At 35.0% G+C, this 23220-nt stretch overlaps 1 protein-coding gene across 4 annotated transcripts in view; it reads right to left on the bottom strand.

Moving 5' to 3' along the window:
• ZNF236 (zinc finger protein 236) overlaps nucleotides 1–23220 on the bottom strand; it is a 73495-nt gene that overhangs the window by 16983 nt on the left and 33292 nt on the right. For 3 of the 4 annotated variants that reach the window (XM_069853287.1, XM_069853288.1, XM_069853289.1), the window contains exons 10-23: nucleotides 22629–22854; nucleotides 20585–20857; nucleotides 19031–19234; nucleotides 15290–15434; nucleotides 12442–12702; nucleotides 11948–12198; nucleotides 11170–11271; nucleotides 6163–6314; nucleotides 4947–5053; nucleotides 4700–4851; nucleotides 4373–4585; nucleotides 3666–3945; nucleotides 3099–3202; nucleotides 1352–1717 (exon numbers count right to left, since the gene is read on the bottom strand). In XM_069853287.1, coding sequence (XP_069709388.1) covers nucleotides 1352–1717; nucleotides 3099–3202; nucleotides 3666–3945; nucleotides 4373–4585; nucleotides 4700–4851; nucleotides 4947–5053; nucleotides 6163–6314; nucleotides 11170–11271; nucleotides 11948–12198; nucleotides 12442–12702; nucleotides 15290–15434; nucleotides 19031–19234; nucleotides 20585–20857; nucleotides 22629–22854 — 2836 coding nt within the window. The remainder of the gene's footprint in view (nucleotides 1–1351; nucleotides 1718–3098; nucleotides 3203–3665; nucleotides 3946–4372; nucleotides 4586–4699; nucleotides 4852–4946; nucleotides 5054–6162; nucleotides 6315–11169; nucleotides 11272–11947; nucleotides 12199–12441; nucleotides 12703–15289; nucleotides 15435–19030; nucleotides 19235–20584; nucleotides 20858–22628; nucleotides 22855–23220) is intronic. The other variant, XM_069853290.1, reaches the window with a different exon arrangement.

Genomic DNA, 23220 nt, shown 5'->3' with positions numbered 1-23220 from the left:
GCTACCGCCACGTTTAGGTACAGCACAAGCATTGCTCAAGAAGGTATCAAAGTTCATCCCATGTATTCTTGAGGATGGACATGAAGATACATTAGCATTTGAAATACAAAAAATTTAGAACTTAGAAAGCTCCTAATTTTAATAGTTGAACAGACCATCTCTACAAAATGTCATGAGGTAACACAAATAAAAGAATCGCCTTGTATTTGACATGCCTTTTTCTCTAAACACCTTCCATATGATTAACCAGTCTACTTCAGTTGATTCTTCAAAAACGTATATCTTGACCTCTCCAAAACCCTTCAGTATAATAAATCTGCTTTACAATGAAACCAAGAAATACCTAGTCTAGGCAAAATGGAAATCATTAATTTCAATGTAAGAAGGTTCCTTCCTCTTTCTAGGATTTCTGAACATGTCAGTGACTCCTGCTTGCAGTCAACTCAAAAATACAAGAAAATATCAGACAGTTCTTAATCACAAATTTATCACAAATGGTGCCTGTCAAATAACATTTACCACTATCTTCTGAAGAACCAACACTTTGTTGGTTTTTGGTGAACAATTCCTGAAACCGATTTTGAAGTTAGCAAGGATGATTCTCAAAAGTTCATTTACTTGCAGCATGAAGCATGTTGGGTATTCTGTGTCAGTTAACCTCAGAGCCAAAGAATAGTCTGTGGCATGTTTAATCTGCTAAAGCAGCTGCAGTCTCTGTCAATTGGCAAGACTTTGTATCCCAGGCATTAATTATTCAGCATACATGCCTACACAAGTAGTTTTTTACATCACTGAAATCTTTTTGGTTTGAGTTTTTTTTTTCTGGTTGACATTTTTTGGGATGTGGTGTCGCAATTTTATTTCAGACCATTAACTACACATGAACAACATGGCATGCACACTGAAAACAGTCTTCATTACTTATGTAATTAACTAGTGTAGACAAATTTTTCTTTGCTCTATGATCCAGTGCTTGAATATAAAACAAAACTTACTGAATTGAAAGCCTGCAGAATAACTGGCTTGTTTCTCTCCTTTTTAAGGAAAGGCAAGAGCATTATCAAGAAAAACACAAATACTTCAGCTACCCGTTATCTATATTTCCTTCCTTTCTTCAGTGTAACATCACAGCAGAACTGAAAAGATCTTTTTAAGTGAACTGCATAGATTTTCCCCTTCGTTCTTAAATAAAAAAAATTCTACCTTTGTCAATGATACGCATCGAATCATGAATTCAGTACAACACTTACCTGTTTGGAAGTAGTGTTTGGCAAAATTTATTTTCTATTATAGTTCAGTAAAGTTAAGTACTTGATCATGAAAACACCACCAAAACGACATCCATTTTTACCTGACACTGAAGCAGGCAGGATAGCCTGGCCCACAAGTCCTTGTTGAAGTAAATTTTGATCGAACTGACTTGTCAAAATGGAGTTATTCATGATGAAAACATTAGGGTCTGTCGAGGATGAATTAAGAAGGCTGACTGGTTGTAGCCCCTCAGCTGACGTACGTGCAACTGGCTTCCTAACTTTCTTTGCCTCTGGTTTATAATGACACTGTATGTGGGTTTTTCTGCGCCCTGAAGTACGAAACCGTAAATCACAGTGTGGACATTTAAAGGGCTTTGCTCCTGTATGCAGGCGCATGTGGACTTTTAGACTCCCTTTGGTAGAAAAAGAATTACTGCATACATGACAACTGAAGAGCTTCTGGCCTGGAAAAGTTTCAAAAACAAAGATAAGTGATAAAACCTCTAAAAATCAATAATACCGTATCAACAGTTCAGAACAAGACAGATTCTTCATTCATTTGAACAGAATAAATTTGCAATAACTAACTTTTTCTTTGTAGTTTTGGCTGCTTTTCAAATGAATTAAGGTTCTCAATGAAAAGCATCTTAAATTATTCCTATTTCTGAAACTTAATATGCTATTAAAATGTTTAACACGGATTGATATTTGGTCATCTTGATGCTTCTGTCTCTCCCCATCACCTCTCAGCTTCCTGACTAGTCAAGTTGTTTGGACTACACAGCTCATAAAACTGGAGAATTAAAATTCTCATCCTGACCTTTTCAGCATTTATATTCACCTTACTTAGCCACTCATTTCCTTTTTAATTCCAGCAGCCTGATTCTTCTTTTTCAGCCTTTACCTCACTATTGACTAGTATTAACAGATTACAAGCAGGAAGCAAATAAAACTTATACATGAGATAATATTCTAAAACAAAATACAAACCAACTCAAAGTAATTAGAACTATAGCAACATGGTGTACGCACCAGAGTAGTATTTAGTACTAAACAGCAGTACAAAGTACAAATAAACTGAATTGGAAAGGTAGCTTCCATAAGAAAAATAATTACATGTTACAGCATTAAAAGCTTGCTTTTTTTTTTTTTTTCATTTTTGAAAAACCTTAGAAAGCATCTTAGCAAAACTGTAGCCAGTTTTACAAATTAGCTGGTTTAGGACTGGGTTTATTACAGAAGTTCAGTGGTAGGAAGAAAAGTATGAAAGATTTAAAGAGGGTTGGTTTGGTTTTTTTTTTAATTTAAGCAAAATTGGGGTTGAAAAATACTACTAATTAAAATCAGACCTCTCTCAAGAAAAGAAATAATCTATTGTAAAAGCCTGAATATTCAGAAATTAGGTTTATAGTCAACTTGCATAATTCAACTAGCTGAATGCTCAAATATTTTGCACTCCTTCAATCTACTTCACAGCACAAACCCTAACATTTATTATTTTTCTTTATTTTATAAAATACTCCAACTCCACCCTCTCGCTCAGGAAAACCATTTAGCATTGAAATGCCACAGCAGATTTGTAATTAAAATATTACATAGTTTTTCTGTTAGCTAATACTATGACTGCTTTATTAGCCAACTATAAGCTGTATTAATACAGTTTATTAAAAATACCATAATAATTAATTCAATGATGCACCTAATACCAAATTTCTCCTAATGCTGGCATTCATAGTGCCATTTCCCAGATCACAGTGAAACATATCATTCCTTAAAAAAATCTTCAATTAAAACAGCCTGTAAAGAAAGTAATCAGTTTCTAAAGACATTAAAAGTCTTTCTGACCTGTGTGCGTTTTAACGTGACAATCTAGGGTGGATTTTACAGTGAAACTCTTTCCACATTCTTCACATTTATATGGCTTCTCTCCAGTATGGATGCGAACATGCCTAATAATTCCAGAAAACATGTATATGTGAATTTCTATTTTCATGTCAGTTTGTAAAAACACTTCTTTTGTATCTTAGTTGTTATAGAATTAATTCAATACTTATATTGATATTACATTAAGCAGAACTACTAAGGATGATGTTTTAAGCATTCGCATTTTTTCAGATTGATTTTTACATGTTTTCACATTCAAATCCTATAAGCAAGAAAAAAATAATTTATTCTAAAACTTCATAGTAGTAACTTTAATACCAATGGAAAAGAAACATGAAAAGGCTAGTTTAGTCATACTTAGGAGTACCTCACATTTTGACATATTTTTAAACCATTATAAAAAAGAAAAATGTATGGAAATTAGTCAAACTTTATTTTAGGCATAAAAACCTCTGAAACTGGCACCGCCAAGTTTCTGGCAACAATTTAAAGAACTGAAAATACACAAAACTTTTTTGCTTTTCTTACCTGACTAAATCACTGGGTTTTTTAAAGCTTTTGGGGCAATAACTACAACAGTTGGCATATCTGGGCTCTGCTTCCAGTTCCGCTTGCTTATCTTTGATCTCACTGATTCTGTCTTTCTCTGCAGCAGACTGGACAAGAACTTTTTCTGAGACAGTGGCACTTTCTCGAGGCCTAATCTTTGCCAGTTCTGCTGTTTCTTCTTCTGTAAAAGTTATGACACCAGGACGAGATTTTCTGGAAGTTCTTTCAGAGTTTTCATCATCATCTTCAACACATGCAACTATTTAAAACAAACAAACAAACAAAAATACACACATCTCTCTAGTTTAATCTGTCAGCTGAAATTGCAAAAATAAAAAGGTTCATAATTAAAAATGTGGAGACTACGTTACATGCGTGGGCTCTCTTCGAGAGGTCTAACTACTCATGTCTATTTATTTTAAATAGAGTCGGATTTATAATTTTTATTTTTACATTAATTAAATAAAGGTATAAGTAATTTAGGACAAAAAAAATGTTCTACTCCTGGAAAACTGATTTCTTTAAACAATTTATGTAACAGTAATTTCCATGGCTGTGGACACTAGACGTTATCCATGCTGGAAGGCTAATTTATAACATTACTGTTACAGCATTCATGTCATCTACTGAAACATTTGTATTTGTTTTGCAGTAAGCACTGGAAGAGTAAAAATGAAACAATTTACCTCCTCCTCCTGTTTCTGTAGCTGCTGCTACAGCTGAGGAGATTGCCTGATGTTTTTTCATATGTTTTTTGCAGTGAACAGTTGTTCGAAAGCTTTCATCACAGAATGGGCACTTGTAAGGCTTCATGCTCATGTGAGTTGCCATGTGCCTCGTAAGGCTGCCATTAGTTGTGAAGGAGGTATTGCAAATGCTACAGCTGAATGCTTTAACTCCTTAAAGTAACAGAGACAAATAAGTAGGATGCCATTTGTTTAAAGTTTACTAATACAGGACATCTACAAAACCCAAATGCGAATTAAGCTAATAGAGAGCTGGTATACGGTTACCTGTATGAGTCTTCTCATGTGATTTAAGAACTCCCGAGGAAACAAAGCCACGGCCACAGAGTTGGCATTTATAAGGTTTCTCACCAGTATGAGATCGTACATGTTGTTTCAAATGGCTGGATTTCTTAAAACCCTTGTTGCAATATTCACATCTATTACAAGAAAATTGCTTTCATTAATTGCAAATGATTACTTAGCCATAACAAATTAAGCAACTGCTATGAGAGAACCTGAAAGTGTAACAAACCTATATGAACGCCTGCTTTGATCTTCATTATCCTCAAGAAAATTAGGCCTTTGGGTATGCAACTGAAGTTCTTCTTGTGATGACTGATCTTGTATCAAGCGAGCAGCCTAGGAATCAAAAGCCTCAAGTAAATGTCAATAACATGATACTGAAATAAAGTCACACAAATAGCCAAGAAAAGATTATAGCATTTACAGTCAAGGCAAAGCTTTCAGCAATTTTTGACAAAAAAATTGAGTGTGCAATACAGTACTTTTACTCTTTCATAGAGATAAGGAAAGCAGTAAAATGTGCACTTACTGAATTGGAATACATAGACAACATGGTGCACTTAAACCACCCTGTGAATCTAGACAAAAAAACGTCTGAAGTCTTGTAGATTTTCTGGCATTTGAGGGGTTAAATTTAACACTAACGTAGCCAGCATGGGCTTCCCACTGATTAGCAAAATGCACAGTGGTGCTGAGACTTCAGTTCTTTTTGAAAAGGTTTTTCCTCTAAGTAAAAACCACCATAGTATAATCCTCAAGAATGACAGCGTGCTGTAAGATCTGAAGAGAAGAAAACTCTGAAATTACTGAAACTCTTCCAGATCCCAAACCCCACCTCAGTTCTCTGATTGACATTTGCCCTTTGCAAACAAGCGTGAAGAGACAATAACGCATGCAGGTCATCACGATAAACACATTACTACAGATGGTCTTCATGTTAGCTACTACTACCATCAAAGAAATTTTTATTTAAACTATATTTTTAGCAATTAAGCTCTCTTACAAATTTAACCAGATGGGAACCACAGAAGAACATAAGCTGCAATATGCAAGCTCCATGAATGGTCACGTTTGTAACGTTATTTTCATTGCTTCATCGTATCTACATCCATAAAAATTAGAGAACTAGAAGAATACAGTGCAATAATGTACTTTTTTTTGTTTAATAACATTTGGTCTTTCATTTTAGACTTATGATCTAACTTTATAGCATTATGCCCTTTTTTAAGCCTTGAGCACCATAACATGCAACTTTCTTACAGAAACACGTAGACAGGTCACTTATCCTCTCCTGCCCTTTTATTTTCCAGTTACTAAACATAAGCAATCTACAACAGAAATCACAAAATTTTTCTGACTTCTCAATTTAAATCACCAGTTGAAGAGCTCAGAGAAACTTATAATTGAATGAAGAACAAGGAATTCTGCCCTCCAGCAGTACTTACTACATTAATAGTGTCTGTGTTTGGAACCTGAAGAAGAGCTGGTGGATGGTAACTCGTTGAAAGAGCCTGAGATTCAAGTGTGCTTGAATCCTGCAACTGCTGTACAGCTGGAAATTGAGTCTGTGGATTGTAACTGTCATTCACTGTAAAACCTGCCAGAAATTAAACAGTCACAAACCTGAAAAATACGCCAAATTGGACTTTTTTTGAAGACTATTTTCAAAAAAGATCAAGCAGAATTACCATATAGTAAATTTATACTCTTCACTGTTGAGTGGCAAAATACACGTATGTTTCTGGCATCTATGTAATAAGCGTAACAGGGTTACTTACCATTAGCTGGAATTCTATTGGAAAATCTCCTCCACAGAAAAACACTGTTTGAAGTTTCTTCAGGGTGCCACAATTACCTTAGAGCCATTGAAATTTTGAATTTCTTGTATGTAAGCATGCATGTGTCAAACAGGTTGACCCATCTCCCTTTATCCACGTTGGTACCACGCTCCCTTAACTACACTGGAAGCCGATCACAAGGATGCAAAGCTCAGTGGGGAGGATGGCGGGTGAGTGGAGGAGATGACCCAATAGGAGAACTCCAGTTTCTGATAAAGTAACCCCATTTTCTCCTACTTTGGATCTCCTCCACGTATTCCCACTCTTTAGATTATAGTAAAGTAGAGCCTCTCAAAGGCAAACTGCAAAGTGAAAAAAACAATAACATACTTCTATCCACATTTCAGGCATAAAGATCTGAAATTTTTCTTTAGTTTTCTTCTTCTGAAATATCAGATCTTAATCACCTACTTTTCTAAGTGATTAAATTAAATGATAGTATCGATGATTCAGAGCCAGGAAAGCACAGCTCAGATAGCAGTTTTTCTTAATGCTATTAGAGATGTCCTTTATCAACCCCTCTAAGCCCTAATACTTCTTTTATGTATTTATATATATATATATATAAAATTTATATTTTTATATAAAAATATATTTTAAAAGTCAGTGTTATGCAGAAAGAAATGAAACCACAACTATCAATAATTATGGTAAGGGCAGCAATTTATTACTTCTGTGCAGTTTGCCTTTAGTGGACAAAAAGGGTGAAGATTATGAAAACAGGGTAGAAATAAGCCCACATCAAATGATCGCAGCATCAAAGGCCAAAAAGCAATGCTTAAAGAAAGTTTTGAATTACAGTATATCAAAAAAAATTGAGATGTGTTAAGTTTAAGCAGAAATTTTCCCAAAAGACACTTCTTGGAGCAGAAGAATATTGTTTTCAATATAGGAAAAAAACCCCTATTTGTACACTATTGCTTACACCGTAGAATGAAAACTAACAAATGTGAACAAATCCTCAAAGCATTATTACTCAGGCTGTAACTAATCACCAAACCTAATGCTGCAACTTGTATATTATTTTCTCTCTGATAACAACCAAGATTATAAAAAAAAGATTCAATAAGCTAAGCTTGGCACCTCAATTACTCTTTGTGATATTACAAAATAAAAAAGCCTGCAGAACAGTGACGCAAAGCTTAGTGGTACTAAGAGGGCTGCTAATTTCTATTTGCAAATAAATTTTAAAAGCACTTTCATGAAAAAATAGTATTCCCACTACACTTGCTGAGAACACAAAAACACATCTCAAGAAACTGAAGCAAGTTTGATGCCATTTTCACACCCTACGCAAAAAGAAACAGCTTTAACTTAAACTTGCAAAGAATCAGCTACCTAAAAAACTGAAAATTTTTAATTGGTAAGTAATTTTTTTCTAGCTAAATCAGGAAAAAAAGAAGTTACTGTAGCATGAGAAGTTACCGTCACACTTTGCAGTGTTTCAATAAAAGAAATTATTGAAATTCTGAAAAATTTCCCAGGGTCACGCAACAAAATGCTCAGGAAGAAAAGCTCTGAATTTACAGGCTTTTTTGAAAAAGCTGAAGAAAAAATACTACTTCTGAAGGTAGCTCTGGAATAAATATGATGCTGTAACAAGAATACACGATGCATCCTGATTTTGCTCAGTATCTACTATAAAGGTAAATTTCCTCTCAAAATTTTAAAAAGAGCCGACAATTTTGAGTGCCTTTCTAAAAGCATTTCCTACGGCCACACTATTTCTACAGAACCGCATACAAAAAAGGCCAAACCAAAATCAAAAACCAGACACTGAGTCTGAAAAAGACAAAAATCAATTTCAGAAACTTTATTTGCTGCTCGTTTTCATCATTATATATTGTTTCCCAGAAAGTTACTTAGAACAAAGTCCTCTAAACTTAGAATTGGATTTTGTGTTATTTCAGTACAAGGAATCACTATCATTGCTTGTTTTTTCTGGGCTTTATGACACCATCCAATCTATTCTCTTCCACATTAACAAAACACAGTGAAAAGGTAGAATACTCTGGGAATCTGTTTACTATCACAAAACTATGTTTTGAACACAAGAATCAGGAGCCAGTATGACAGTTCATAGCAAATGTAGTATTTCAGTTTAGATAATTCAATTCTTTACTGACAGATCATTTGAATTCTAACATTACAAAGATACCCACACGCACACGTGCATCTCTGTAGGGGTCAGTGACTAGCAGTTAAATGTTCTGTAGGTTTACTTCATAGGCAACTGTTGGAACCGACTGAACAGTATTGACTGGAATCAATGAATAAATAATTACTGAAAGAATGAGAAATCCAAGTCCTGAAATTGCAGATCTGCTTCTTATGAAAGCAAAACATCAATCTGGTGGCAAGGGCATATTTAGCATGGGCCACACAAGAGTATTTGGACTTCTTGTAGTTTTTCAAGATCTCTCTCCTATCACCACTAATTGAATTAACATTCAACCACGCTTACAGGTAGACTTCAAAGGAAGAAGAGGTGACAATCTATATGAAAACACATTTGATCACAGATGATATTCAATAACACAAAGACACATTCTGATAGAAGATCCATTCAGCTGATCTGACCTCAAAAAAGTTTTCAAATGAATACAGCTGAATATTTAAACTACAAAGAACACTTAAGTCCTTTTTCTCAGTCTTCAAATACAGCTCAAATGAATAATAGATTATGATACAGCAGCACTCTCATAAGATCTGCACTTCTTCACAAGTCTGAAGATAAAGAGAAGTATCTATCTGAACAAACCAGAAATTCTGTAAAAGTATTACAAACAAACCTGAAAGAATAAACAAAGTTGACAGGTCTGTACAGACCTGGAGATCAGCTTCATGTATCTAAAATGCACAGATTTTATTTTTTTCTTAAAGGGAAAAAGAAAAATCAAAAGACCTAGTAGAGATTTTTCAGAACTCCTACATTGTTCTATTAATAAACACTGAGCCAAAATATTTTAAAGAAGAACATAGCCTAAAAAAAATTCAAGGATAAAAAAGACAGTATTTTAAGCTTGAGTGTTCTGCCTAGTTGGTAGGAAAAAGAAATTAGGAGCATGAAGCACAGATGCTGACATAGGGAGAGGGTCGACCAATTTAACGCATGCATCCGCGCAAATGCTTACCTACCTGAAATTCAAAAATTTTGAAGGGCTCCAGTATCGTCAAGGAAACTTCAAAGAGTTGGGAATCTGTGGACGAGATTCCAAGTAGAATAGGAGACATCTTATACAAATGAGACTTAAAAAAACCTGCATCACAAATGTTCTGACTCTGTACCAATTTCATAATGTTCCAATGATCGGCCTAGATTTCTGATGATGAAAGAATTTTTTTGTGAGATCTAGATGAGTCTCCTCCCTCTAAAAGAAATCATTCCGTATTCAATATTTTTTTTGAATCGAGAAGATACACATACCTAGAAACTGAAATCTAAATAAGATAACAAAACACTGTTTATGTATGGGATTTTCACATTCGAAGGAGCTGTAAACAAAAACCATCACCACTCTTGAGTAATGCAGAGTGAAAGGTTGTGATATCTTTTCTGTAGTCGTTTTTCATTTGTTTGGAAAACTGTAAAAGGTAACCAATGGAAATAACCTGTAGAGTTTTAACAAGACCTGGCTAGGTCTTGTTTAATAAACATACAATGCAGCAAAACCTAGAGAATTAAAATCAACAAAAAATTATACTGTATCTTCACAGTGTCACACAACTTCGCACAGTCAACTAGTTGCTATACAATTAAACAAGGAATAAAATCAAGAAGAGAGAAGTTCAAGCACCTGGAATACCAATTACTGGTTACCACTTGTATAAATATGAAGTTATTTGCTGGAGTCAGAAACAAGGAAGAGATCAACTGGTTGGTCAGTGAGGCACAATTCCCAGCCAAAACAAGTAAAAATCCCTTGACACACACCCCTACCTTCTATTCCTCCCCCTCAAACCAAACAAAACTAGGAGCCTCATATCAAGCAACAACTCAAGACATCCAACCGTGAAAAGAAACGAACACAGTCATTTCATCATTCTCTGCAGGCTACATAAGCCTTACACATATTTCTTAGTGTTTTGTAGGTTAAAAAAGTCTCCAAATATTTACAATCTCTTAAACCATTATTTATGTAGCTTTATAAAATACAAAGGGAAACAATGGTGTGGTTAAGTGAAAGTCTGATTTTTATGTGTTTATACATTGCACTGTCTTTTTACCATAATTAATCCCAACAGCTACTCTGTCAAACCTTAGACTGTGTTCCAGATCATCTCAGTTTATGAGCACATATATTGAAGGGGAAAGTCGCGTAAACTGCCTACTACCACAGCAATTTCAACACAACCAAGGAAAGAATAAGACTATAAAACCCACACTGTAATGGCGAAAGATCAGCTCATAAAAGTGAAGCCTAGTTATATTTGAGTACCCCAAATATTTTACCAAATATGGTCTCAAAATAGTCATTTAAGATAAAGCTTTGCAACTTCTCTACATTGCAGTTACTTTGATTGTGGATGCTCACTTTTGAAACGCTATATGACAGCTATGCTGTAAAGCCAGATCAATATAAATCACTTTTAAAACCTTTATTTATTACTAACCTTGTGATAAGCCCTGTTGATCAAATGGCTGCTGTGTTATAGCTTGTTGTTCAAATTGAGTGATATTTTCCTGTAAAGCATGCTGAGATGTCACAAATCTATCTGAAATGGGGAAAGGAAGAGGAGGAAAAGGGGGAAAAAAAAAAGAAAAGGAAAAAAACCACAAAGAAAAGAGGACATATTTAAACTGGATAATTCTGTTGTTCTCAAGAACTTACACTTTATAGTCATCTGAATTTTTACTGCATTAAAAATAAATACAAAATTATTAGCTGAATAGGTATTTAAATCTTTGCCTATCATAAGCTTTATCTATATTCCCTGATAGTACTTGCATAACATCATGAAAAAGAGTAGATAAGCAAAACCAAAACAGTTTGTTCCACTATTACTAATAGAATACATGAAATAATTTGTATCCTTCCACCTTAAAACACAGGTATTCCTTCCTAAGCAGATTATCTAGCAGAGCTTTTTACTAATAATAGAGGCAACATGGTAAAATTTAGTGCACATAGTATTTATGCAATTGTTCAGTTGTCTTGTCTGATACAACTAAATAGTGCAAACTTTAATATTTTTATATTTTTAATAGTAAACCTAAGCACCAATGAATTAAACTACTTTCAGTAGTTAGCTTTTATTCTATGTATTTTTCTAGTCATTTACCTGTAGAGTGTTGAAACCCAAACCACTGAAATTTGTGAATAAAGAGCTGTTTGAGAACTTGTAAACTTACCTACCCCCTTATAAACCTTATCATATTTCAAATACTCACCTTCATCCTGCTCTAAAGGCTGATCAGCCAACTGTTGCTCTAGTGCTGTTTCTTCTGTGCCTACTACTGGCTGCTGGTCTAACTCTAAAATAGTGGGATGATCTGTTGCAGCAGCTTCTGACTGCTGTAGCTCATCACTTTCAATCTCTACTTGCATCTGTGTAGAAACATGAATGCTCTGCTCATCTACTGTAGAATCGTCTATTGAAGCAGACTGTTGATGCTGCTGGAGTTGCTGTGCAAGTTCATATCTGCAAAGAAAGGTAAGAAGGTCGTGGTTATACAATTACAAATTATTATTTACATGGTTTTAATTTTTATTATACACCATAATTTACTAAACTACCAGAGCTACCTAAGTATTTGGTATCCATAAACAAAAACCCTTATTCAGCCATTAGCACTTGCTAGAGAGCAAAGCTGCCTTTCCAAGTATCTTTAAGGAGAGGCTACTGATATACATGGAAGGATTCATATAAAAACTGTAAACATACCTATGAGTCTTCATGTGTTTTTTACAGTTTAGTGATGTTTTAAATGTTTTTTCACAATACGGACACATATATGGTCGAAGGTCATTATGGATGCCCATATGTCGCCTGAGGCTGCCACCAGTAGTGAAGGCCCCGTTGCATATAAGACACTTAAAAGCTTTCAATCCAGTGTGTGTTCTAATATGTGCTTTCAGAACTCCAGCTGACACAAAACCTCTTCCACACTGAGAGCACTTAAATGGCTTTTCACCAGTATGTGACCTTTATAAGAGAAAGCAGAAGTTAAAGTAGATTGAACAATTTCATTTACAAAGCTATTAAAAGATTAACTTTTAAAATGAGCAAAATAAACAAAACTAACTCAACTCCTGTATGGATCAAAAGGTCTCAGCTACCAAAATCCAGAAAATAAAGCTTTATTAAATTATAAACAACCTGCATGTCATCACTGGCAGGACTAGAAACACTACTGTCTGACAGTTTTAATTATGTTCAACATTCCAATCTCCTTTTCTGATCATACTTTGCTTCAATTAAAACATTGAAGCACGCTGGCTGCTAGGATGAATTTTTTTCATGCCTTATAATGTCCTAGCTCGTCAGACTAGTATATTCTCATTCACATACATTTTCCTCGGTTTAGCTGAAAAAATCTCCACAAAAGTTTGGAGAGAAATACACAGTCATCTTCATACAACATTCTACTAGTAGTACATGGAATACTGAAACTTTTAGGAAAAGGACAGTGTCCATCCTGAATAGCCCCTGAACAAGGCACAGTACAACTGCTACGTGAAAACAATATTCAAGCGGTGAAACCCTCTCACTTATATTCTTCCTTCCAAAGATTTTAGGAGTTCCCCTTTAGGACTACATCAAGATACAAAACAGACTGAAGGACAGGTTAGGAAGCGGAATGTAAAGAGAATTTTAAGTGGTAGAATATCCCAGCCCTTCTTCAGTGTGCCTATTGAAAAGGCTACACTATCGATAATACCCCTACTACAAATTTCCCTCTGTTTCAGAGCGGAGAAAAAAGCTTTCTAAGCAATGATCAGCACTATTCCATAAAGACAGACTGACCACACAAGTGTCAAGGTGTGCAGTATAGGTGTTGTTCTTTGTAAGTGGGCATTACTAACACAGAAAAAGAGAAAAGTTTCTCTACAAAACCCTGAACAGAGTCAAGCTAAGCTAAGCTTCACTCAACACTGTTGCAAATACCAATCAGAAAGAAGCACGCCAACAAGTAATTGGTACCCCCACTGTATCTTTGTATTTTTAGTATGGAATAATTAAAACAAAGATACACGTAAGTAACAAGACTTTTAAAGATAGCTTATCCTGAGCTGGAGTAGGTGTATAATCAACAGCACAATGATTCAAATACAAGCATTTAGAGGACAGAAATTTCAAACACAAAATATATTCTGACAAAAAAAATAAATTACTTTCTGTATGATTAAAACACTTCCAAATTTCACTCTAAGGATCCTGACAAAAGTGTGAGGAAAAAAAATGAACTGGGTAGATCAGCCAACTATATTTCTCTAATGCAAACAGAAGATGAAAAATAACAAATCTAAATAAAACTGTAAACTACACAAATGTTTCAATAAAACATGCATAATTCTAGCTCATAGGATAAACAGGGCTATCTTTAAGCAGATAAGGGCCCCTTTACTGGCAATTAACATTTTAATTGTAATGAACCATTGACAGTTACACTCTAAGAAAATGAAGAGACAAGTGTGAAACAATTAAAACCACCTATTTCAATGAAGTACAACAAAGGCAGCAACGATATAGACCAGCAGCACTTATTAATTAAAAATTACTTTGATTTAAAACAATCCAGTTTGATTGTGTCTACAAAAGACTGTGAGAAATCTAGGTAGGATACTACAAAAGGAAAAGATGTGATATAGCAAGTCTTGTCCCTCCTCCCATATAGAAACCAAGAACTGTTTCAAGACAGTTTTAGATCCTACCAAGACAGAACTTGATTTTTTAAGGAGAATAGGATAAACTTGCCGTGATTTGAATTAGAAACAGTGAGAAAGAGGTACAGAGCTTGCATTACAGAAACAACCAGGTTGCTACCTGCTTGCCTGAAAAACTTTCCTTAAATCCTAGTGTTGATCTTCAGTGATTTCTTTGTACTTTCTCCTCTGGCTACAATTAATTTATAAATCAGGGTACAATGCTTGATAACATCTAAATGTCAAAGCTCACTGTCTGTAAAACTGCAAGCCATTCTAACTTTGAAGCTAGACTTTTTTTTAAAAAATTCGGTTGGGCTAGTTATTTCCACTGGTTCCCCTCTGATCTCAATTTTTCTGTGACTCCATGACCTGGTGGTTGTAATGAACACCCATTATATGGAACTGAAACTAAACTTCATGTAAAAAAAAAAATTATCCCCAAGGTAATTTACTCAGTTACAATGGAAATCTAAAATCTTTTAAGTTTAGTCCACAGAATAAAAATCTAACTTCTTTGTCAAAAAAAATGGCAGTTACATACAAAACAGATGATCTAGAGTATGCAATTACAAAATTATGACAAGCATTCACATGCAATGCCTGCAATTTTCAATATATAGCTTAGAAAAAAAAGAGTCCAAGCATTAATAAGCTAAACAACACACTAAACAGAACCACTTCTAATGCCAGGACTGCACACAGGCCCAAAGTCTTCTCCAATATTACCAGAAAAATCAATTAGCACTTGTCTACTGCTTAAAGATGTCAAAAAAAAGTTTTATCAGAGAGCAGTATATAAATTTAATGCTTTTCCATAAATTTGTTATTACATACACTTCCTTTCTTCTCTGTATTTATTTTACCTGATGTGTTGTTTAAGATGACAAGATTTTTTATAAGCTCGATGGCAATAAAAGCATTTGTATGGTCTGTCTGCATCACTCACAAAGTTGTTGTTAAAGTAACTTTGGAAGAACTGGCTATTCCTTGGGATGGGCTGGATGAGACCTGCACATATAAACACATACAAAGGAGAAAAGTTAATCAGTAAGGTTATTCTAAAGTTGCAGTAGCCTGAAGAGCTAGTATTTGGAAAACAACGTGACTTTTAGTATGCAATAATGTAAAGCAAATGAGCGCATTCTCATCAATTATATAAAATAATGCATGTATCTACTCGGATTATACATATTACATTGCACATGCTATCTAGTGATAGCTCTTCTTTTATCCATAGGTCCACCTTGTGACAAAGATTCACACATGTCCAAAATAAGCATTAATTACAAAAAAAGTTGATAGTTATGAATTCACTGCTAATCAAATATTTTGCCCTTCCACACTCCACCTTAATCAAATGACATTTAATCAATGTAGTCCATATATAGTGTAGTCCAATATATAATACTTGATACATATTTAACAGGCATTTTGTGAAAAGTAAAAACCACCATGATATATACATCTGCCTTTACTTAAAGAATAAAAAAAGTCAATTAAAATTGTTCTATTCGTACATCATCTACCTTGGCTAATCAGTCAGTCTTGCCAACTGCTTGGGTACCTCTAAAAATATACTGGAAAAAAACCAACCAAAACCAAACCTCAAACCAACTTTAGTCTGGCAAAGAGGAGGCCGAGGGGAGACCATATCGCTGTATACAACAACCTGAAAGGAGGTTGTAGCAAGTTGGGTGTGGGTATCTTCTCCCAAGTAAAAACTGACAGGGCAAGAGAAAATAGCCTCAAGTTGCGCAAGAGAAAATAGCCTCAAGTTGCGCAAGAGAAAATAGCCTCAAGTTGCGCAAGAGAAGGATTAGATTGGATACTAGAAAACATTTCTTTACTAAAAGTGGTGAAGCACTGAAACAGGCTGCCCAGGAAAGTGGAGAAGTCTCCATCCCTGGAAGGGGTCAAAAAAAGTGTAGACATGGCACTATGGGACATGGTTTAGTAAGCAAGGTGGTGGTCGTAGGTTGATTGTTAGACTGGATGATCTTAGAGGTCTTTTCCAATCTCAATGGTTCTATGATTCTATGAAATGCTCCTTATATACTGTTCCCAGAAGTCAGTCAAGTGTAGTTTTAGAAAATCAGTTAAAAGTTCCTGCTCCTACAAGTTCAACTGCTAATGCAAGAGTGTTCTGTCTCAGAAGCCAACAGGAGGGCATCATCCTAAACCTGGTGACAGAATGAGAACAGTGGAGATTTCTCAAATAAAAGAAACCTCAACATCATTCATGCATCTGAACTCCGAAGTACTCATCACAACATTAATATACAAGGCTGAGGGAGTGATACAGTTTCCACAAATATTAAAAAAAACCCCAAAACCTTTATGGTCATAAATATTCACTACAAAAACCTTTTATGCTACCTTTTCTTTCTTCAGACAGCTCCATCTAGCATGCTACGTTTCACGTTCAGAAAACAAAGCCTGAAGGGCTTCTGCTGACTTCCAAATGTAATTGAACAGAGCATAAGGCAAGGAGAGGAAATTCTCTCCATTTTGAGAAGAGATGGCAACAAAGAACAAAAATAACCAAGTTTCCCTGTCTCAGACTTGAAACAAGTTTATGTACGTATGATACACACATGTATATTTATGCATACATATATGCAAAAACTTCCTTTACCCTCCCAAAAAACTCAGTTGGTTTAGTAAAAACATTACTTTTTAAAACAATCACACAACCAGCCAAACCAAAAACCCTACCAAACCCACAACACTACTTTCTAGATTCCTTCTGGCACCCTTCTGTGATGATGATTAGTAGTAATGTCCAGGAGATGATATGATACAAGTCTTCCAAATCAGAAAAGAAGGAACTCCATACAACAAATGTTCACTCCAAATTACTTTTGATCATATATAAGCAGAATAACTCAGTTAATGAATGACAGTTGACTAACTTCTGAGTGTATCCTGAATTACTGTGGTTCTGGTCTGTGGGAGCACTGGAGAATTTCCTAATAACATACAGAACAGAAATAACAAATTCCTAATAAAAAACTTACAAACTATTTATTCAATCTTTTGAACGCTGACAAATTTAACATTTCTTAAAATTCTTAGAACGGTTAAAGGTGGCTCTACACTGGATATAGTACATCAGCAAAACAGTCTTGATTTCTACAGAAAGGTATTTTTCCTCCCATCGGTTTCATCTTTGGAATCACAGTACATGCTAGAAATTACAGTAATTTGTAGCAATTCTCCCAAAATATGTTCAACTAATGGAATAAAATGAAGGAAACATTTTAACAGAGTACAATTGCGAGACTTTTTATAGACTTTTAGAGCAATTTAGACCATTTTTATAAAGAAAAATATATCAACTTCTATTTCTTCAAAGGTGCCACTGAAAATTAACACTAGCACAGAGCAACAATACTAGTTTCTTGACACCACTAGAATAAACAAGATTTTTTTACTAGGAACAGTGAAAATACAGTCAGTGTGTTGAATAACCATGACACCTCCTAGACAAATGATGAAACTTCTTCTTTTTACATTGAACACTCTGTAATCAGCAGAGTTCAGGTAGTATCAGTACCTGTAGGCAACAACCTTTATAGTACTGATTTCCGATTAGTATTTTTTTTCAAAAAAACCCCCAGAATTTCACTGCACAGATCTTAATTGTACTGAAGCATTTAGTTGTTTTTTTCCTTTTAAAATAAGGAAATAAGACTGTTTCCAGGGTTCATTCAAAGAAATATTGTGTGATTTGAATATAAGAAACTGTCAGATAACTTCTGTTATTCTGAAAATCTAAGCTTATTATACCTGATAACAAAATAACCATTACTCTGTTATACAGTAACTCTTCGAATTAGTTAAAGCAAAAGGATTTTTAAAGAGTGATGAAGATTTTAGGCTGAAGATATTACCACTGTAATATTCTACTATATAAAGATGACTACACAACAGACAAGGCAGGGGTTAGCAGACTGCTGTGTCCAAAAACAAAGAAGTGAAAATGCCTAGCCCACTACATTGACCTCAATATATATCGTATTGAATAAGCTGTACAACAACTTACCTTCTTCCAAAAAGTGATTTCATGTAATTCTGTAACAACTATTCTACAACAGGATTAAAAAAACCCTATGAATTATATACAGCATGTTTCAGAAGAAATGTGCCTTTTCTTGAAATATTACCAGAAATGATTACCACTAATTCAGCTGAAGACACAATTATACTAAATACACTAAAACCCTATAACACACTGAGTTTATATATGTAATGTGAATAAATACGGTTCATCTTAAGAAAAATCTAGGTCATGAACTGTGCGTCAGTTTTTCTATGCCAGCAATCTAACAACAGTCAAATTAAACTCCTCTCTTAATGTAATGTAAAAATGCACACTTTTTCTGGTAAGGATTATACAATTTCACTGTAAATAGGACTCATTAATTTTAGTGCAAGTAAACAATAAAATACAGTACTTCTGTGAAGTCCGATTATTTCTGATAACTTATCTCAAAGTGCATCTTTTTGAGGAAACACTGAATGTGTTTGTTTGATTAAACTGTGACCTCTGTTTTCCAGTGAAATCCAAATTCCAAGAAAGCATAGATTTACTTGCTCATTACCTAAATCAGTTATGAGTATGGGCTCTTGCAAAGGAATGTCTGGTACTGGAACACTTGTTTTTCCTACTCGAACTTTTGCTGGTTTACGTTGATGTCGCAACTTCCTTAGTTCAGTATGTTTAAAATGCGAAGCAATATGAGTTTTCCTGTGGCCCGATGTTCTGAACTTTTTGTCACAGTGAGGACAAGCAAAAGGCCTAACACCTGCAAAAGATGAGAAAACAAAATTAGTTTCTGACTTTATTTCCACTGCCCTAGAAATGTAGCTTTAGAATACAGATTCTCTTCCTTGTATTTTCTTTTTTTTTTTGTTTTATATCAGGGTGTTAATTGTAAAATATGTTTTAAAAACAGCTATAAAATCCAATCAGAAGTGAGTTATGAAAGCCTTCTAAGCATGATAGCTATTAGGAAACCGGATGATGCAGAAATGGCAGCAATTTTTAAAGTGTTCCAAAGGCAATTTTAAAGTGTTCCTAAGAACTGCAGATAGCACGTCAAATGTCCTTTCAAAGTAAACTGTTAAAAAACTGGGGGGGGGGGAAAAAACCAGCAAACAGACAAATGATACATAAAAGGATAAAACAGAGGACCGGTGACGTGACAAACTATAGGAAATTCTAGATCAGTCTCTGAAAATGTCAACAGTGAAATAGTCAAAAAAGATACCAATAGGAATTATTAAAGACAGACCCATGCAATGCAAAACTCAGTAGAAATTTATTGGAAAGAATAATAGAGAATTTCCTAAGTTACAGAGACAGGGAAAGCTGACCAACTTTCAGTTTTTGTTCAATAGGAAGTCTTGGACTTAGAAAGCTAGAAAATATGACTGGGTATTCTGCAGAAAGCTCTTTAAGAATCACAGGTGGAAAAAACACACAAGAAAGAACCATTCCTCACAGTATAGTAATCAAAACATCATATGAAACCACCAAGTAGAATGTTTAAAGCAACAGAAAGTCTTCCACTCAACACGTAGCTCAACCTTTGAATTCACTATGGTAGGCTGTTCTAGTATAAAGTTCACAATTCAAAATTGATCAGTTAAGTTCTCTGGAACAAAATAATCTACAAAGTGCTGCTTAGTGCAGAGGTACATAGCCCGCTTCATAGAATCATAATGGCATCATCCAGTTCCAACACCCCTGCCACAGGCAGCGTCACCTTCCACTAGGTCAGGTTGCTTAAAGCCTCATCCAACCTGGCCTAGAACACCTCCAGGGACGGAGCATTCATGACTTCTCCGGGCAATCTGTTCCAGTGCCTCACCACTCTCACACCAGCAGTATGAAAAATAAGCAGCCGACTCATCACCAGAAGACTAAATGTCTGTGGCTTTTTGCAAGAGAATCTATACCAAGTTTCAAAGTCATTAAACACTAGAAAGTTATGACAAAAGTTATGACATAAGACACTACAACCAGTTAACTGGTTATCTGAAAGATAAACGGCATGATAGATATCTCTACATTTTAAAATCTTCTCACGGTCTTTTTTTTACTGAAGGTCTCACCCACACCATAGAATAGACAAAAGCTATCAAGGCCTTACCTGTATGTAGGCGAATGTGGACTTTTAAACTCCCTGAGGTTGAAAAGCATTTCATACAAAATTGGCACTTGAAAGCTTTAATGCCAGTATGTGTTTTGATATGTGCTGTGAGAGTACTCTTAACAGCAAAGGCGCGGAAACACTGGGGACACTTGAACGGCTTCTCATGGGTATGAATGCGAACGTGGCGCACAAGATCACTTGGTTTCTTGAATTCTTTAGAGCAATATGGACAAACATGCCACCTGATTCCATTTTCTTCACGTATAGAACCTAAAATAAGGAACAACATCAAAAGGAATGCATTTGAAGCATTTTAACAGTTCTTAACAAAATCTACTATGCTCACACCATTTTACAAAGCACTGAAAACAAAAATATTTTGCCAAACAGATGCCTTTACAACATAATTGAGAGAATTGATCACCTAATCGTGTACACCAGACACATCCTACTTCACAAAAACAGTGATGGGCTGGAATTATAAAAAACAAAATCCTGTTGAAATTCAAACGTTTTTACGCTACTGAAAAAAGGTGGAAAAAAAAAAGGAAGAAAAAAAATGTAAGAAATGCCTGACTTCACACAACAGAAAGAAGGCGATTTGTATGCCACTTTGTAATAGGATGTGTAGGTGTAATGCAATATAATACACCAGTTAACCTATAAATATCATACCTAACACAAAATTATCCAAAAGTGACTGTAAGTCCTCAACCACAACCAAATCAAATTCTTTTAAGTACTAACCACTTCTCTAACTAACTTGATGAGATACTTTACATGGTGCTTTCTTTTGCAAATTCAGACTTAAATTCCAATTTATTCATTTTTGCTCCCTAAAAAAAAAAATAGTCCTTCTGAAAGAGTTACAATTTGAGGCTACCTTTTCATAAGTTGTTTTATGATCCAAGAACCATAAGCTCTGTCCTAAAGCAACAGCATACTTTCTCTGAACAAAAATTACAAAAGAAGCTTCTAATCCTAGCAAAGCTTTTTTTTATTCATATATCCTGCTCAGTATCAGATTTTCAGTCCCATAAATTGGTTCACATAGTGGTTTTTTCTGTAAATCACGTGTATACACTGAGATTATGTTATCAAAAACTAAACATGGTTGTTTTTATACAGCAGGGACATTTTTATTTGCAGTTAGAGAATTGTTACAGTTATACACCAGGAGCAAAAGCGTTATCATTACCAGAGGAAAAAGTTAATGTTGATTTTTAGCAGTTATGCTGGACAATATGAGTTCTCAGATTTGCATCATTTTCTGCATTTCTTGCAAAGGAAAAAGCAACATCGATGTACCTATGAAGTTACTATGGAAAGAGCTCAATGATTGCTTATTGTATAGAGCTATCTCCACCAGACCAGTCATTAAAGTATGATGGTTATACTTGGAACAAACAACTCATGCAACCTTAAAGCTTGAGCAACCCTAACACTAGGATTTGCATTTAAGCACAGAGACAAAATTCAGACTTGCATACACACAGTACAGTAAGGAGATGGAATATTAACATGCATTTAAGGTGACAATATCCAATCAGTCCTGCGATTCCAAAAGCAGATGACATGAAGCACTTTTCACAATGTCAACCTTCATCCTAGATCTGCACGATGCAGCAGCACCACGCTTCTGCCTCTGCGAGGCCTCACTTCAAAAGAGGAAGAGCAGAGCTTGCAAGAACTCTGCTCCAGGACACATAATGAAATCCCAGTCCTCCTCTGAGAAGGAGGATGGGAAAACAGGGAAAAAGATTGATACTCTTTCTTCTTTGTCCTCCTCCAAAAACTCCACTGATCTAAATCCAGAAGACTTTTCAGTATAACTTCACCTGAAACATTTTAGTATTAGTATAACGGAAGTTATAAATGCCACTATCGTAACTTTTACACATACTGCATTTTAGATTACAGCAGATGAAATTTATAACTGATGCACAATTTCTTTTGGGAAATTCCTTATAAAAGCCACCAACACTCCCGAAAAATCTGCAGTCCTTACAGGAAAAAAAGAAGCAAGCAGTGGCAACATTACCAGGTAAAAACGGTGATTTTTTCTTAATAACCTTTTTTTCTTTTTTATCCAGTTTATCTGTGCTCTCCTGTTCCTTATCTTGCTCTGCATTAGAGTCAGCTTGATGATTTGAGAGAGTCTGGACATCTGTGTTCTGATCTTGGGCCCCAGGAGTCTTAGCCTGGCTGCAGTCAGTAGAATGTGCAGTGACAGGAATAGAAGACAACCCGCTGTTCTCTAACGCTTGCTAAAAGAGAAGAAAAAACTTGTAGATTAAGAAAGAAACATTCCAGAGTTGATCCAACTTCTCTCAAACAACTACTTAGAAGATATAGAGCAAATAAAAAGAATTAAACACCTCATCCTGCTAGAACTTCAGCTGGATTTTAAGTTTGCAAAAACATTCTTGGACAATACTGATGATTTCTAATTGTCAGTGAGATTTTAGAGTTGGATTTTCTGCACTATACACGTGCCAACAACTACTTTTAGAAAAGTGCCAATTATTTCAACAGAATCAAACATTTACCTAGAATGTACAGCTATCTCTTATCCCTACTACTTGAGAGAAGTTACCCAAAAAAGAGTAAATTTGAAGCTTATCAGCTTGTGA

This window comes from Phaenicophaeus curvirostris, chromosome 3 (genome assembly GCF_032191515.1).
Source record: "Phaenicophaeus curvirostris isolate KB17595 chromosome 3, BPBGC_Pcur_1.0, whole genome shotgun sequence".
Lineage (NCBI taxonomy): Eukaryota > Metazoa > Chordata > Aves > Cuculiformes > Cuculidae > Phaenicophaeus > Phaenicophaeus curvirostris.
The sequence above is the reverse complement of the archived record's forward strand: the minus strand, read 5'-3'. Positions and strand labels throughout refer to the sequence as shown.